A 19,382-nucleotide genomic window follows, 5' to 3' on the forward strand; every position below is an offset into this window, starting at 1 on the left:
TCAGTAATAAGTTTCTTTTAGGGGTCCCGCTTAGTTGGTTGCGAGGTACGATGCTGGTCTAACAAGCTAGTCGTCGTATGTTTGAATATCGGCTAGACGGTGCATGCTAGATGGAGTCAGTAGGATTCTTGCACTAGCCCCGTAACTGCCCTGTACTCTAATAGCCGGCTGTGAAGTGTGTCGATAAAGAAGGGTCAAGTCTTAGAAAGACGCTTAAGCCCAAGGCTTTGCTTTTTTTTCTTTTAACGTTCCAATTTTCATTTTCCCATATTTTAATTTTGGCTATTCTTTACTTATGAATTTGGCTTTATTGGAACAAACATGTGGATTTTCACTCGTTGCCGCACTTGTAATTCTCGTTGTTGACTTTGTCTTTCCCCAAGCCCACTTTGCTGCTTTACTGTGAAGTCAGTCATCCTTGTTTGGTATCTTATCTTTTGTCGACTCGAGACTGTCCCGGAACGAGCACGTTCCACATTATTCGATACAAAGTAGTTTAAGTTCATGCAATATGTGCAGCCTTGAACTCGTCACGCGTCACCCCCATAGATGTTAAGCTATCACAATCAGCTATTAATAGTTATCTACTAAAATACAGACCACCAATAAACATTTCAAACTTTTTATCTTAGAACCTATTTGCTAACAACGATAATAGCTAACAACGATTAGAACCTGTAAAAAGTACCTAATAAAGATTTTTTCACTGTTAAGTGGATTAATTCAGGCTTTTGACAATGAAATTCTTAAAACTGATGACACTTAGACGTTTAATAAATACTGAAAATAAAACTGGTTAGCGAAATGAGAGAGGAACCGAGTCCTTCCATACCATCCATTGTTGGGTGATGGAATTTGATTAAAAGCCGGCGTGAGTAAGTCACCGATCCTTGGTTCTTACCTCTCCGGCCTGGACGTGAACAACAAAGTACTGCAATAAATGACAGTTGCCGAGTGGTTGCCCTCTCATGCGATAAAGAAATAAAATAAAACGTATTTTATTACATTCTGTACTGCGAATACACCTGACAGTGCTGCCGGTGGTGCTGACGGCTAACAGGCATCCAGGCACCTCGTCGCTCGCTGATGATGGCGATAATAGAGTAGTCGGCAAATCAAGCACATTCTCCTCGTCGTCGGTCGGCGCTCGAACTTTGTTGTTTTATGCCGCACGGAATCACATTGTTGCTGGTGTAATAAAACACGAAATTGTGATCATATATTGGCAAAACTTGAGTACCGGTGAAGTATGCCAAAATGAATCATCTTCGTCCGCTGCAAAATCATATCTACAGAAATAATTCGAAATGAAAAAAATTGTTTCTTGAAAGTTGATGATTCGATGATCAAATATTTTACACCATCAACTTACTAGAAATTTTCTAAAATCAAATACATACGGACAAAATTGAAGAACCTACATAAAATTTGAAAAGCAACGCTATGACAGAAATTTTTGATATAACTGCAGATGCTAGAGCTTCATGTTCATGCATTTTAAAATAATTCGATACAAAAATCATATCGATTTTACTCCCATTGAAAGTTCAGATTTTTTTTAGTATTCTTGTCGATCTGATTTTAAATAAAAATTTGTTTCTCCTACATTCAATTGAATGTGCAAGTTTAAACCATTTAAAATTAAATTAGAAAATAGTTAAATTTGTATCGGAATGTTCTACTCAAATTACTGTAATTTCGTTGCACACGAAAGCCTTCCAGAAGAAAGGTAAACCTGAAAGAGACTTTGTTACCACATTTCGATCGTCGCGTTGTTTGAACTTCCACTTCTGAAGAAATGTTTTTAGTATGACGGGAAGAAGTTGGGGAAACAAACCTAATTCCTAGACAAATAGTGGCACTGGTGTGCCCATTGCATTCAAAGTGAAGCATATCTCACAAAAGATGCGCAACTAGATGTGAATTGTTGATAATTCTACGTTAATATCAGTGCAGCTAACGTGCTGATCATCATGCAGTGTAGTGTTATTTCTTTTAACCTAACAGCTGTTGATCAATAATTCAAGAGCACATGTGAAAAGGGCCTGTGTGCAAATGAGGGATTCTCTTCGTGTCTCCTCTCTTACGTTTACCACGGCGACAATGCAATTTTTCTTTACCAATAGCTAGCAAATGATGCCAGCAACCGTTTCATGCAGAATTAATCCGTTCAAGTGAATTTGTATCGCCATGACAAGCGGAAGAGAGGAGACACGAAGAGAATCCCTCATTTGCACATAGGCCATTTTCACATGTTGCTCTTGAATTGTCAAAACTCCAAAGCGAGCCAAAACACGTCTAATCTGTATGCATTATAGATCATTATAGATTAAAAGAAGGACAACAACAAAATATATTTTATACTGATGCAGTAACTCAATGTCTTCACATTCAACTATCATCTGGAATAATAGTGTTATGCAAAATAAATTCTCCATTCTTCTGATCAAGTGCCAATTCGCACTTTTACCCCACTAGCGGGGCAAAAGTGCGAATACCGCGGGGCAAAAATGCGATTCTGGAATCCATGAAATTAGCACAGCAATAGCTAACAAAACCATATTATTTTCAATCTGCAGTATGTTTCGATAAGGAATGTACTCAATTTGCATTTTTCCTGTTTTGCTCTGGTGTACTGCAGCTTCCGTCAGATCGAAACTTTTTCAAACGTTCATTTTTTGTTTCATCAGCGGAAAAACATTGTTTTCCTTCGGCCAACATCTGTAGAGTACACAGTTTTCTGCAGATCTTCCATTTCTAGTATCTGTAATATAGTGCCTTAAGAAGTTCCCGATTCACAGACTTGATACAGATTGTTAGTATCATGTTTGCCACAATGAGTCCTGTAGAAAAACAGCGACACTAGCATTCTATATATATTGATTCTACTCTATATGCCCGGTGATGCCGATGTGCAATGAGTGCATTTTTGCCTCGTCCATGAATCGCATTTTTACCCCCAGGCTAGGCGCTTGACAGGGTTTGATTAAATTATTGAAAAGCGAAATATATTCTGTAAATTCTTTTCACCGTATTTTCAAAACAGATATGTGAGTGATGTACAACGCTGCTACAAATTTTCAACAAGTAATATCCTCCTGTTGATATCGTCTTTGCCGTATAATGAAAAATTACATCAAAACCGCCCTAAAATAACATTTGCACATAGCTCAGCAGCTATACTTCGTAAGCAATCAAAGTTTACGTTAGATTCAAGCTATCAAAGTAGCCACCCATCCATGCCAATGTAGTCAATTTACTCAGAATCTGCACCGATAAATCATTGAATCGCACTTTTACCCACATCGCTCTTTTACCCCTCCTTACTCTATATAGAATGCCAGTATCGCTGCAGTGCGCGTGGTAAACATCCACATGTTCCGATAATGAAGTATTCCACCACGCACACATATAAAGATTTTTTAACATTAGCTGAGGCCCTCGCTGAGGCTGTTTGCAGTAGGAGTAATATCAACAACATCAAATTCCAAACTCCCGGATCCTCTCCTCCACTCTTTGCTCCCCTCTCACTCCTACATAAGCGATCCTCAGCAAATGTCATTCTCGTTGGTGACGAAACCGCAAATTACTTCATGTATTTAACGGGAAAGTAGCAGTCATCAACTTTTCGTCATTCAGCCCACTTTCGAAAGCAGTTTTTGGGCCCAAAAGCGGGATTCTGTTTATAAAAATGTAAATACTGCAATCTTCTTGCTAATCTGAACACAGCGAATATATTTTCATGAATAGAATTTTTGTTTCAAACAAAAAAACTGCTTTTGAAATTGGCAGAATCGATGACGACTAATTTCACCTTAATATAGTTACTATATATATAGTTCGGCGGATAGAAAATCGGGAGCCAAATAAACGTCAAAAGCGGAGCCAAAAGTTTTTCAAAATCCAAAATGCAGAAGTAATGTTAAAAAAAATACACTTTATTTTCATAGAACTAGTCATTTTCAAGTGATTATTTCTCGTAAAAACCTGCACATTTCACCATAATTTCAAATTTAATTTCATAAATCAGGGATGCCAATTCGCCTGGTTTTCTATCCGCCGAACTATATATAGTAACTATAGTATTTACATTATATATGCATATATGTGTGTGCCTGAAACTCGTCAAAAGGGGAATCTCATTGCCAAACTTTGACAACCAGTTTAAAATTTCAAATATGGCTGCCAAGTAATGTGATTGGAAACTTCACTTGCTTCAAATTTCTGAAAATATCGGTGCAAAAGGGCGCAGATGTGGGATTCTATTAATCCGGAAGAAATGAAAAAGAACGCATAAAAACATTTCACTGGCATGAAAACACAGCGATAAGCGCACTGATGACAGCACCAACCAGCCCACAGATAAATAACAGTGAGCAACTTTGACAATGAAGTTTCCGATTCACAGACTTGATACAGATTGTTAGTATCATGTTTGCCACAATGAGTCCTGTAGAAAAACAGCGACACTAGCATTCTATATATATAGGGGAATTGTGTATAACGTGCCCCCTGTGGCCAATGTGCCCCCCCTTCGTTTTTCGCTAAACAAGCGAAATTAAAATGCAAAACCACCCAGAAACCATAGTATTTGATGGAACTAGCCTACTATGCAAGTATGACAGTTGTCACATGCTGTAAAAACAAAACAAAAATAAATTTGTTTTTGAGCAGCTTCCGATGTAACTTTTGGCGTCATTTCCGTAAGCTATTTTTTTGTCAAAATCTGTAAATAACCGGTTGTTGCGATTCGATTGCGTAAAGTGAACTTCAAAATGACATCCCTGCTAAAAATAACGGTATGAAACGCTTGATTTGCTTTAGCATTTAATATTTTTTCAAATAAGTAAAAGCAGGCCAATATGCCCCACTTGCGGTGGTGCAATTTGCCCCCCTTGCAAATGTGGCTATAAACATAGGTAAACAGATCTAACTTGAAGCCAATTGCCATTATTTAATTCAATTAGTATTGTAGAGCAACCGTGGTGGGAATAATTTATTACCAACGTCCAAATTCTAGGTAATTCAACTACCCGGTACAAAACGCCACAGCTGCGGTATAATGTGCCCCATGCAGAAACGAAAAAGTGCACCAGAAGGCCGAAACTAGGTTTATTTTACATAAAATAACGATATTTTGCAAAACAAAGGAAATAGTTTTACTTTCTACAAAATAGAGTTGGTCTGTCACTGGTAGAAATACTCAAATTACCGCATTGGGCATATTATACCGCAGGTGGGGCATTTTACCCCGCGCAGACGAGAAACACAACATTTAGGTGCTTTTATTAAATAATTCCTAGCATGTTTATTCCACAATACTAAATGAAATAAACAATTGCAATTGGTTGTCAGCTTAAGTACCAACATATACACGTAGTTGTAACGTTAATTTGGGGAAGTATAACGGAGATATATCCATTTATTCTTAGGGGGGGCACATTATACACTTTTCCCCTATTGATTCTACTCTGTATGCCCGGTGATGCCGATGTGCAATGAGTAATCCCGATGTAAAATGAGGAGCGTACCGTTTGTTTGCATTAGCAGCGCAAATGATGTAAACAACGGCGATAACGACAATTTCGCACAATATTCTACGGACATGAAAAAGAAAAACACTGCTGTACAACGATGATACCAACAGTCCTATATTTTTTAGTATATTACGATCACAAACGTACACTCAAAAAAATCAGCATGTCAAGTTTACGTGAAAACATAGGTAATTCTCATCCATCACACTTTTCATGTAACATTCACGTGGATTGTTGGTAACTCGCACTCATGCTAACCAGTTTACGTGCGATCCCGGTAAGTTGTATCAATTTTCCCATTAACTAGTACATGAAGCTCACGTAAGTTGCTGTACAGAATTCTGTAATTCTGTACAGAATTAAATTTACATGATTTTTCACGTGGATGCGACGTGTCGATATTTTTGAGTGTACCGCCTTTGCCGTATAGTTACTATATGTCACTTTTTCTGACGCACTTCCCCAACACAGACATCAAATTGATCTAGGTTTAATCGTCGTAGGTAAGTAAAAAATCTTCGACTGATTGAGACGCAGACGAGGGGTTTTTATCACTTTTTCTGGCCTACTTTCCAAAGACAGACCTCAAATTACTTACTTACTTAGGTGGCTTGCCGTCCTAAGACAAAGCCTGTTGAACAAAATTTCTCCATGTAACTCGGTTAAGGGCTACCGCTCTCCAATTCCTCGGACACCGAGTACTCTCCGCCAGATCTCGCTCCACCTGGTCTAACCATCTTGCTCGCTGCGCTCCTGGTCGTCTTGTTCCTACCGGATTTGAGGCGAACACCATCTTTGCAGGGTAGTTGTCCGGCATTCTTGCAACATGCCCTGCCCATCGCATCCGTCCAGCTTTAGCTACCTTCTGAATACTGGGTTCGCCATAGAGCTGTGCGAGTTCATGGTTCATCCTCCGCCTCCATACTCCGTTCTCCTGTGCGCCGCCGAAGATCGTTCTTAGCACTCGTCGTTCGAAAACTCCGAGCACCCGCAGGTCCTCCTCGAGCATTGTCCATGTTTCATGCCCGTAGAGAACAACCGGTCTAATAAGCGTCTTGTACAGGGTGCACTTTGTACGGGGACTTAGTCTGCTCGACCGCAATTGCTTGTGGAGCCCATAGTAAGCACGACTTCCGCTGATAATACGCCTCCGAATCTCACGGCTGGTATCATTGTCCGCCGTTACCAGTGAGCCAAGGTAGACAAATTCATCGACTACCTCAAACTCATCGCCGTCGATCAATATACTACTGCCCAAGCGGTGTCGTTCGGCCTCGGTTCCGCTGGCCAGCATGTACTTTGTTTTAGACGTATTTACCTTTAACCCAATCTTTTCTGCTTCGCGCTTTAGTCTGGTGTACTGTTCAGCCACCGCCACAGATGTTCTGCCGATAATATCCATGTCATCGGCAAAGCAGGCGAATTGACTAGATTTGTTGAATATCGTGCCCCGCGTGTTGATATCCGCTCGGTTCATAACACCTTGTAGCGCTATGTTGAACAGCAGGCATGAAAGACCATCACCTTGACGAAGCCCTCTGTGTGATTCGAATGAACTTGACAATCCACCCGAAATCCGAACACAGCACTGTGTACCATCCAACGTAGATTTAATCAGTTTGATGAACTTCCTGGGGAAGCTGTTCTCGTCCATGATTTTCCATAGCTCTTTCCGGTCGATGGTATCATATGCGGCTTTGAAGTCAACGAATAAATGATGCGTGGGAACTCTGTATTCACGGCCCTTTTGGAGGATTTGCCGCAGTGTAAATATTTGATCCGTTGTAGACCGACCTTCGACGAAGCCGGCTTGATAAGTTCCCACAAATCTATTCGCAATTGGTGATAGACGGCGGAAAATGATTTGGGACAGCACTTTATAAGCGGCATTGAGAACGGTGATCGCTCGATAGTTCTCACAGTCCAACTTGTCGCCCTTTTTGTAGATCGGGCAGATAACCCCATCTTTCCACTCCTCCGGTAGCTGTTCCGTATCCCAAATTCTAACAGTTAGTCGGTGCAGACAAACGGCCAGCTTTTCTGGTCCCATTTTAATAAGCTCCGCTCCGATGCCATCTTTTCCAGCTGACTTGTTGTTCTTTAGCTGCATGATGGCCTCCTTAACTTCGCCTATCGTTGGGGCTGGCACCTCTTCCCCGTTTGCTGCACCGTCGAAATCGCTTTCCCCGCCGCCATGATTTTCCGCCTGGGCGCCATTCAGGTGTTCGTCGAAGTGCTGCTTCCACCTATCCGTCACCTCACGATCGTCCGTCAGAATACTGCCAGTCTTATCCCGACACATTTCGGCTCGCGGCACAAAGCCTTTGCGGGATCCGTTCAGTTTCTGGTAGAACTTTCGCGTTTCCTGAGAACGATGCAGCCGCTCCAACTCTGCATATTCCTGCTCTTCCAGGGTGCGCTTTTTCTCCCGAAAGATTTGGTTTCGCTGCATCTTCTTCTGTTTGTGTCTTTCCACGTTCTGACGTGTGGCACTGCGCATCTTGGCCGCCCGCGCAGCGTTCTCCTCATCCATCACCCTCCTACATTCATCGTCAAACCAATCGTTCCGCTGATTCCGGGCCACATGCCCGATGGAGCTCTCCGCTACACTGCTGATGGCTGTTTTGATAGTGTTCCAACAGTCTTCGAGAGGGGCTTCGTCCAGCTCGTCCTCTTCCGGCAGCGCAGCTTCGAGTGAATGCGCGTAGTTTGCGGCGACGTCTGGCTGCTTCAGCCACGCGAGATCTAACCGAGGCTGGCGTCGGTACTGAATGTTGTTCACAACGCAGAGTCTTGGGCGCATCTTAACCATAACTAGGTAGTGGTCCGAGTCAACGTTAGCGCTTCGATAGGATCTGACGTCGATAATGTCTGAGAAGTGCCGACTGTCGATCAAAACGTGGTCGATCTGTGATTCTGTCCGATTTGGTGACCTCCAGGTGTACTTATGGTGGATTCTGTGCTGGAAAAAGGTACTACGTACGGCCATATTCTTGGAGGCGGCAAAGTCGATAAGTCTTAGGCCAATTTCATTGGTTCGCTGGTGTGCACTGAACCTTCCAATCACCGGTTTGTATTCCTCCTCCTGGCCGACCTGAGCATTGAAATCCCCGATGACGATCTTGATATCATGTTTTGGGCAGCGGTCGTATTCACTCTCCAACTGCGCGTAGAATTCATCCTTGTCGTCATCGGTACTTCTGAGGTGAGGGCTGTGCACGTTGATAATGCTTATGTTGAAGAATCGGCCCTTGATTCTCAACCTACACATTCGAGGATTGATTGGCCACCACCCAATCACCCGTTTCCGCATCTCGCCCATCACTATGAAAGCTGTACCCAGCTCGTGTGTGTTGCCGCAGCTCTGGTAGATGGTATGTCCATCTCTGAACGTACGTACCGTTGAGCTCTTCCAGCACACCTCCTGCAGCGCTACGACGTCGAACTTGCGGCTCTTCAATACGTCGGAGAGCTCTCGAGTGCTCCCTTGGAAGTTGAGAGATCGGCAGTTCCACGGCAGTTCCCGAGTTTCCAATCCATAGTCCTTTTTCGTCGCGTGGGTCTATTCCGATTGTTCCAGTAAGAATACCCAGCAAACATTTTGGTCTGTATAACTTAATTCTAAATGAGATAAACGTCAGCATATAAGGTCTATCAAATCATATATCATGCGCAGAAACGGCATATACATGCAAAAGTGGAGGCGATATACATGATTTAGTTCTTCAGAATAATTGAAATGCCGACAAAACAAAACAGTTTATACGACTGAGCCGATTGACTGGATTGCATTTCGACAGAGTTACGATAATATTTCTACTTTACCCTTCGCCTTTCCACCATGTGGTAAATGGCAAGTGTCAAAAATTGCATACAGAGCAGGCTATTTATAGCCAAATATTCGCCCTGAAAGTTAATGAGACAAAAAAGTAAAAGCTTTGCTGAAAGCTTTTTTTCATAAGCTTCCAGATATTACCGACCGGTCACAATACTTAACTTTTTTGTCTATATCATTTAAAACAAGTTGTACTCACCTGGTTTAGAACCAAGAATCACCCGCACCGCAGTATTTGTTCATTACATTTAAGCTACTGGTACATCAGTACCTCAATGATATTTTTGCACATCTTAAACCGAAGTCATCGTACATGTAAGCAATGAGATCTTATCTGATGCATTGAACATGTAAGTACGGATTTGATTTATTCTCATCCGACATACGAGTTTGTGTCAATTCTGACTGAATTTCTGTGTCGTAAATAAGTTTGCATTCGATCGTTAATTTTAATGATAATGTTGACTTCATAGAATGATATGCAGTACCTTTGTTAGCATTCCGTGGTACAGATTGTTCTAAATATACATTAGAATACGTTATATGCATATTCATATTTGATTACATGGAGATAATATTATTAAAGCTCAAGTACAAAAATGTTGTCTGTTATTTCAGAAGCTCTTAAAAAGAAATTAAAAGTTATTTAAAATAGAATGCTGAACATTTAGATGCTATAGGACAGCTCAAAATTGCTAACAACAATAAGCATCAACCATTATTTTTTACTGTACCAGTTTAATGCTGAATGTCTTTTTCCAATTCTACTTAACATTTGTATTTCTTCTGAAAAGCCATAAGATGCACTGATATTAAGGCATTTAGATTAGCGGAATGAATCATAATCTAGACTTGCCCAGTTCTGAGAAATACTCTCCTTGGTAAATTTTAAGATTTCCGTTCGTTCACTTTCCTATCAGAGAAATATCTAAAAAATTATGAGTTTCTATTTTTAACATTTTTAATTTTTAAAACGTTACGTTACCTGGTTTTAATACGCCAAAAAACAATCAAACTCCTCAAAGAGTGCTTCTTCAAACAGATCTTTTATTGTCTTGTCAATATGTCTTAATCATTATATGCTTGCTGCTTAATATTTAGGCGGGCTTATTTGAATTATTAACATTTTTAAAATAGTTAACAAGGTAATTGTAAAAGTTTTTCAAACCAGATAATAGTTTTTTGAATATTCCGCCACAATCAAAATAAGTTCAATTTTAACAAAAGAAATAAATAGTTATTTAAATTTAAAATAAAAGCGAAGAAGCCGTTAATTTTTTTGGTTGACAAATCTGCATTAAGAACGTATCCTTGAAATCTCTCTATTTTGTTGTTTTGGTTGTAAAGAAATAACAACAGATTTGAACGTGTTTTGATGCAAATCATATTTTAATGCACCTAGAATCTCATGATTATTACTGCTTTTATATAAATCTAAAACGATGTCATATAAGACATTTTGCAAAACATAATCCGATGAAAACTGTAATTAAATACGATTACATCTTCATGATAGCCATTGTTGATAACTAAATCTAAGAAATCGTCATATGCGACATTCGCTTAGCATAACCCGATTAACTTTCGACTTATTTACGATTTTTACTATTAATTCGTATATCAATCATCGTGTGCATCACATACGATGAAATTTACACAATGTGCTTACAACATGTGTACATTTATACGAGTCCGATGTGATATCCATTTATATAAGATTAAATCTCGACATGAATATACGATATCTGGTTTGCTGGGTATATTTGTTCTTCGTTCCGTGCTTTAGTGTTTTTGGTGGTGACGGCTCGCAAAGCCTGCTACACCAACCCCCTGTTTCGCCGGAGGGCCAACGAAGCTCGAAAGAGCCCTCCTTTCCTGTCAGCATACGACCTTGGCTTCCACCAGGGTTGGTTACCCGATCTCCACCAAAGTTGCTCGTATCCCGGCTGGTACCACGAGGCGGTAGGAATAGGAGTTGCTGAATAAGAGGCTATGGACCACTGTAGGGTCTATTTTATGCCTACACGTGCACAAGGCACCGACGGTACGCATTATTCAGCCGTTTACCAGCCAAGACCTCAAATTGGTGTAGGTTTAATCGTCTTAAAGAACTTCGACCTGTGGAGACGTGAACATTCGCTCGGTTAGTTTAGAGGTACGATGCTAGTGTAACAAACCAGTCGTCGTATGTTCGAATCTCGGCTAGGCGGGGCTGCTAGATGTAGATAGAGTCAATAGGATTGTTACAGTAGCCCCGTAGCTATCCTGTACTGTGTACTCTAACAGCCGACTGCGAAGTCTGTCGATAAAGGAGGGTCAAGTCTTAGAAAAACGTTTAAACCTAAGGCTATGCTTTTTTGCGACGAGAATACTTTGTCACTTTTTTCATATTTTTGTGATGGTAACTAAAATATCTAATGACACCCTGCGATAAGACTTAGTCCTACGTCAACAAGTTCAGGTTCCGAAAACGAAATATAATGCGAAGGATTTGTTTGTGTAAATGTACTGTACGTTCTTTGGATTAAAAATATTGCGCTTTATTATGTTGACGGTAATTTCAAACGCCTCCAGCCAAAACGTAATTCGGCATAAAGTAATTTACTGCTAATCAAGAAATGCAAAAAAATGCTGTGTACGATTTTTGATCGATCCGAGGCCTGTTCTATAGAGATGCCTAGCCAACACAAGTCTAGCCTGTCATGTAAAATGTAACATCAAGCTGAACCCGTTTACATTGTCATACCAGCATCCATTCTACTGCCCATCCAACACCCACCAGTAGCTTATACAACGCGACCAAAAGGATTCATGCATAAATAAAAGGCTATTTCACAATTCTAATTCATTTATGACGTTTTATTGTCCCTATGAATTCCCACACTGTCCCCTCGGATGCACGAGTACGCACGCATTCTGACACAGCCCACATTCGAGTTCGCTCGTTGTTTGGTATGTTCCCCACGGGAATTGACATCAACCGCCCGACCGTAAATGAGTTATATTCTCACAACATTACTGCCCCCATTCACTCACCTTTTCCATCCTTGGTTGCATCGATATCGATCCACCATTCATCAATGTGTAACACCTGCTGCCCAGCGTGAGCCTGCGGGCACACGAAAACAACGAAACGATAACTACCGCCTATTAATTCCAGCTAATGATTATGCAATTATTAAAAAGTTACACCTTCCTGTTCGTTTTTCCCGAATGCAGCACGATCCGGAACAGTGCACGCCAGGTGGCGAGGATGGCAACTTTATCATGTTCGCCCGTGCCACGTCCGGCGACAAGCGCAATAACAACCGTTTCAGTCCTTGTTCACTCAAAGCGATAGAGCCGGTGCTGAATGCCAAAGCACGCAGCGCCAAGGGGTGCTTTACTGGTAAGATATGCCCAGTCGAACCCGACGGATAGCCATACTAACAGTATTGTATCTATTTGCAGAGCCCCAAGCTTCCATTTGTGGAAATGGTGTTGTTGAACCAGGTGAACAGTGCGATTGCGGCTGGGAAGAAGACTGCAAGGACTCCTGCTGCTACCCGATGTCTCGGCATCCCCGCTTCGACCAGAAACCGTGCACGTTAACTCCAAAGTAAAGCAACTCCGATAGCCCTGAAGTCAACGGAAAAAGTTATCGTTTTTTTTTCTTTGTTTTTCAGGTCACAGTGTAGTCCGTCACAAGGTCCCTGCTGTACCTTGGAGTGTACTCTGAAATTGGGAGATAAATGTCGTGATGATAACGGCTGCCGAGACCCGGCATATTGCGATGGAACTATGCCACTGTGTCCTTCATCGATAAATAAACCGAATAAGACGATTTGTAATAAGGAATACGTCTGTTATATGGGTGAATGCACAGGTTCTATTTGCCTCGCCTACGGTTTGGAATCCTGTCAGTGTGCTGTCGGACCACATGATCCAGCAATCCGCGCGTGTGAACTATGCTGTAAACTCCCTGGTGAGGAAAAGCCTTGTCTCAGTTCGTTCGAATGGAACGATCCGCCTTTTGACGTTCCGGATATGTACGCCAAACCGGGAACTCCCTGCAATGACTACAACGGATACTGCGACGTATCACAGAAATGCCGCGAGGTAGATCCTTCTGGACCGCTGGCCACTTTGCGGAAACTGCTGCTGTCGGAAGAAAGCATTGCTACCTTCAAAAAGTGGGTCCTGTCCAACTGGTACGCGGTGGCGCTGATCGTCGTCTTCGTACTAGCTTTGCTGGTAAGTGTTTTAATATCAAGTAAAGCGATCAGTTTACAATTGTTAATGTTTCGTCAACGGGTCGATCTCACAGAAGATGCGCCATTCGATGCGAAAATGGAAGGACATTTCGGTGGATATCGAAAGTGATCGTGAGTGTGATTCCCCCGAACCTGGTTGATTGGTTTGCCAGAAGTGAGCTTTCATTGTACTATGCTAGCTTGATATTTCGCACCACGATCCACTAGATTTGTCTCGTCTCCATATACCCTATGAATTGCATACAGCTTTGGCTTTTTGTTAAACAAAATATCTAATGCGTAATTTTATCTTTTTCCACAGATCTTGAGTGCGAAGTTATTGGGCAAACGAACAAACTTGAAGCTCAAAACGGTGACCATCATTCACAGTGCAACGACGGAGACGGTGCGACTACCGGAGGACAACAACGGTGTGATAGTACACACGGCAGTCCGCACCAAAGTTCCGCTGAAGAAGAAAGTTCGCGGCGAACGTTCGAAGTCGAAAACAGCACCGATGCCACCGGGGACGCAGCAGAAACCACAGCAGCAGCAGCTGGTTCCGAAACAACTCCTAGCGACAGCTTCCGGTCCAGGAGGAGCAGTAACCACCACAGCGACAGCACTCGGAAACACAACGACAGCACTGCCATCCAGCTCGAAAGACCGGTTCCATCTGTCCAGGTCGTCAACGAACAATCCCGCCACAGTAGTGATTAAACAAGTTAAACGTCACGTCGGTAAAACTACCACCACAAATGCTAACACCGACAGTCCCAAAAAGCTGATTAAGAAAAAGAAAAAACGCTCGAATGCTATTCCTGGGGGTCCGTCGGACGAGTCACCAGTGAAGGAACCTGTCACAAAACAGAAAAAGAAGAAAACTAAATCAAAACACAAGGAAGTGATAGATTATTCGAGCAGAAGCGATGCTCACAACCATAGTAACACCTTTGGTAAGGTTCACCAGTGGCTTCTAGAATCACCAGTCGTAACTAGCGCTGCTCAGTTCGAACACGCCTCTAAAGTAAGCAACATCATGAACAAAAGTCAATCGACGCCAGAACATTTAACCACAACAGCTGCTTCCATGGCTATCGGAGCCCAGCAGCAACAGCGATCACCCAAGAAAACACGCATCAAGACCAAATCCGTAGGGAACCTGAACGAAAAAGTTCGCCTACAGGTAGTGTACAAACCGCCGTTCAAATTCAGCCTTAAGCTGTCGAAAAATGATCCCTCAGTCAAGACACATATCGTAGCAGGTCCCATGGGAAAACGAAAGGGCCGTATGGTTGATCGAAAGCGCGTTGCTGCTGCAATGCAGTCCGAATCGTTCCGAGGAAGAGCTGCCCTCTTAGTTCGACCAGCCCCAGAGGAAACAATTCCCATCGTCAACAGCCCTCTTTCGGAACCCAACTATGAAACTTTAAGCCCACGAAATATGCCAGACATAACCCCAGAAACACATATGTATGAAAATCTTAGCTTCAACGCCGGCGCTGGATCCGGCTCTAGCGAACTGCCAAATTCAGTGCCTCCTCCTCCTCCTACTATTAATACTGCAACATTCCGCATCAATCGTAGCGCCAGTGGTAGTAATATAACGCCAGCTAAATCCCACTTCAGAAATCCGTCAGTCACCTCAGTGGGCTTGCGTGGCAGTTCGACCAATTTAGCCTCTGAAGTATACAAGAGCAACAGCAATAGCCGGGAGCGGGACAAACATCATCGTCGGTCGTATGGAGCAGCCGCAGGAGGCGAGAGCACAGAAAGTCTGTTGAGGTCGAGCACTACTAATCTAGCCAAACTGGGCAGTAGTAAACGCAACAGCTTTGCTGAGAAGCGACGGTCAAGCTCGACCAGCCTCCATCAACGGCATTCAGGTTCGGCATCCAACCTGCATTCACTGAAACGCTATTCAGGCTCCTCAGGCCAGTATCTGAACCAAGAACTCCATGAACCGGCTCTTGGACGGCGGCACAGTACAAGTGTCAAACCAGTAGATAATAACAGTATGAAAAAGCAGAAAATCTCCCGAACGTCCAGCAGCAACAATCTGCCATCGCCTAATACCGCAAGTGCTGCTCAGCGGCGAAGCAGCATAGGACATAGTAGCAGCACTAATAGAACACCACATAGTTCCGTTTCTACCAGCCAAAAACATCTTTCCCGACAAACGTCATTGAACATCAAACCGCAGAAATCTTCTGCAATTGCAATAGCGGAACGACGACCGCATACCTCCTCCTGCGAAGATCGGGGAGCGAGCTTCGAATGGCCTATGGTCAGAAAATGCGACGGCGAAGTCGACGACCCATTGCCGTCCGATTTGGAGGTTATGGTATCGGATGCAGAAACTCTCGATAGATAACCTCAAGCTGGCAAATCTTATATACATAGTTAGATGGATTGAAACGTCTCCAATGAAAGGGGCATCCTAGTGTTCATATCGATTTTAACTCAACCAACGTTTCTTTTTAATTTTAAAAGCTATCCTCTAAAATAAATTCAGGGTAACGAATACTTTTTGTCAAGTGCCAAGTGAGAAACCCATTGCGGAGACTATTTATCAGCAGAACAAAAACCCACACCTACACACACATCAATTACATTTCAAAAACCATCGCATCTTCATGTTGGGATACCGCAAAATTGCAATCAATCAAAACTAGTTGAGACAATGAACGATTACGAGGCGCATTTAACGGAGGCACAGATAATTCTAACCGAATAAATGCATATCAGCGAACAGTAGAATCGCAGATAGAGAAATATAGTAACATTTTGGACGACTGCAACAGTCCCTAAATTCTGACGACTAAAAGCCTAGGAGCAACCTTCTTTTTCTAATTTTATTTCAAATGATTTGTCATAATCTCAGAATAGAAACTCTCCGCTGCTTCGGATTCAAGTTTTGTTCTCTTCTAGATCTACCATTGCGACGAATAGTCGCAAGCACTGCCTTATTATAAAATGTCAAGTGAAATTATACGGAATACTGGCATAATACTCTGCTAACACGGTCGATCAGGCGAATAATGTCCAATTGTAAACATAATTCATCTTTTAGCATTCCAATTAAACTCAACAATAGTAAGAACCAGAATAAAATCATTCTACCGATCACCACTGCAATCAGCCTACCTATTAGCTAGCTTATTAGAACAGCTCCATGATTCATTACAACATTTTTCATAAAGAAGTAACCAAATTTAGAAGAAACAAACGAAAACCTGCCAAAATTTTATTAGTTAATTTTTGTGCGTACAACTTGAAAACAAAACGTCATCGAAATTTTTCGCAGAGAAATGAGAATTTTATGCCACCATTTGGGAATTTAATTATTACCTAGAAACAATACAAACAGATTGCAGACAAAGGAAAACAATCTAGGATAAATGAATTACTCACAAAACAAATTAACAACACACTAGAGATAATCGTGTAAATAGTAAACGTTTAGCTATGTTACAGTGAAAGCCAACAGAAGCTTTCGTTGTGAATAAAACTCAAAGCAAAATCAAGAACAACTAATCAGAAACCTAACAGTTGAAAGAAAGTTTTAATTTTATACATAAATTATATTAAAAATTAAGGCTAAAACATACTACAGAAAAAGGAAACCTAATTCAAATAAGTTGAATGTGATTCTAATCTTATAATAAATCAAATTTACGATGAACAAGAAACAAGCAAACTATGTAAAGTTAAAGGTTTTATTTTTACACCAAGAGATCAGCTATATATTTACGTCACCATGACTAACAAAATCCACGTGAAACTTACTTAAATTGCTGCTACCTGCGATTGACAGTGCGACGCGACTTAACTTAGTTAACCTTTGTGGCCGAACCGTTTCTTTTAGCTGCATTTGAAACCCAGTTAGGCTAACAATACGAAAGATAAATATTTTTTAGGACACATAAATGCTTCCAAGGAAACCCATTAAAACCAATAAAATTCCAAAACCCCTCTCTAGAAGTAGCAAGAAATAAATTTGACTGTTTTATTTTTTTACAAAAAAAATCGTCCGCATTTCTGGACAAGTGCACTCCAAAATAGAGTAGCCTTTTCCAGCTTTTAAAGAGAGCACCGCACACCACTCACACCATTGCATTATTGCAGCAAAGCATGTTTCCTATGACACGAGGTTGCTAAAAATCTGAACGAAGCGGCATAATTAGGTCGCCACTTACCTACGCATTAAATCGAGAGCCAATAGTAGAGAAAAGACAAATATGGGTTAAAAGCCATAACATAAATGCAATTATTTTCTGTGACCGTCAAAAGATTTTATAAATGCATTCCTACACTACACGAGACTTATTGTAATATTTTTATGCCAATGTTGATATCAAGAAATAAACATACAATCGAACGCATTTCCCTCTATTCGGACGCGACGCGCTGTGCGTCCGCTGTAAATATTTAGCAAACGGAAAGCAAAACAAAGTCAAACGAAAGCAAAGATTTTGCCGTATGGAGAAATAAAACAAACAAAAAAATGTCCGAAAAAGGAAAACAGAAACTTCTTCGTTCAGTAAATATTGCTCTCCAGTCCTGAACTATTCGAGAAGAATAAGTCTTGGTCGTTTTATCATCTATACTAATTGTATCGTATTGAGCAAACAGCAACTCTCTTAGGATGGCGGAAAACGGCTATTAAAACAACAGATTGCAACTACAAACAATTAACGTTCGGTCAGTGAAGTGAACGATAATGGAATTTAAGGGCAAAAGAACCGTAAATAAAATCTTAATAAAATGAATCAAAATGTGGTTTTCGTCAATAAAAAATTATCCTACGGAAGGTAATTTATAATACACTAGCTGACGGCTGACCCGACAAACTTCGTATTGCCACAAATTAAAATGTGTTGTACATGAATCGTGAATCCGTCACAATCTTGAGTTTACAAGTTTCTGAGGAGCTCAACCTTAGATAACTTATTTTGGCAGTTACGTCACTTTGAAAGCATGGCTAGTTTAATTTACAAATTTTCATTTCTTCCTCACAGTAAAATAGAAAACAATCCCCGCGTTACTTAGCCAGATTAAATAAAGCGGATAGCGCTTAAATATTCGCCGTGATTGTATAACATTTCACGGAAAACCTTTTCGTAGAACGTACCATTTCGATCCTCGGGGTGATCCTCTCCTTACTCGTTGTTGCTCGTTCGGACCGAACCGAAGGAAAGTAACAGAGATCAGTAGACCTAGGAAAACAAATAAACCTAGACAGAGGTGATTTCTGCGAGGGGCTGTAGATAGTTTTTGGTGGTCTTGTTATTATCTGTTATGTTTTATGGAAGAGTCTAAAACTTCTCAAGTGCGAGTAGTTTTTGAGTTACAGAGTTTTGTTTTTCGGCTTTGCAGTGCTCATAAAAACGGAATTGTGATATTTTGTGATAATTTTTATACAAAATTGTAATGCAAAAACGGCAAAAGCACACTATAGTACATGTTAGAATTGTTTTGACACGTTTTGTTACAGAATGCAAGCACCGTTTAAAGAAGTGATAGTTAATGCTCAACTGGATAGAGCCACTAGACGAAAAACGAAAATTTTCTGTAAGCGCAAATGTTATATTAACCAAACAATTTTTGTAAATGCACTTTTTAAAGAATCCTTGAAAAAGATTTAATACAAATCGAAACAATCAAATCGGATGTAGAAGAAAAACGTTCGTTTTTTATGAGCAATTTGACTGCAAAGCCGAAAAACAAAACTCTGCAAAGATACTCAGTCGAAAGCTACAATAAGAATTTTTGAAT

At 41.1% G+C, this 19,382-nt stretch overlaps 1 protein-coding gene across 1 annotated transcript in view; it reads left to right on the forward strand.

Annotated features, from left to right (window-relative positions):
• Window positions 1-18,344, forward strand: part of LOC128745614 (uncharacterized) — a 289,476-nt gene extending 271,132 nt beyond the window's left edge. Inside the window, exons 9-12 of the mRNA XM_053842691.1 lie at window positions 12,592-12,760; window positions 12,823-12,970; window positions 13,038-13,605; window positions 13,927-18,344. Coding sequence (XP_053698666.1) covers window positions 12,592-12,760; window positions 12,823-12,970; window positions 13,038-13,605; window positions 13,927-15,978 — 2,937 coding nt within the window. The 3' untranslated portion in view covers window positions 15,979-18,344. The remainder of the gene's footprint in view (window positions 1-12,591; window positions 12,761-12,822; window positions 12,971-13,037; window positions 13,606-13,926) is intronic.
• Window positions 18,345-19,382: the final 1,038 nt, after the last annotated feature.

This window comes from Sabethes cyaneus, chromosome 1 (genome assembly GCF_943734655.1).
Source record: "Sabethes cyaneus chromosome 1, idSabCyanKW18_F2, whole genome shotgun sequence".
NCBI lineage: Eukaryota > Metazoa > Arthropoda > Insecta > Diptera > Culicidae > Sabethes > Sabethes cyaneus.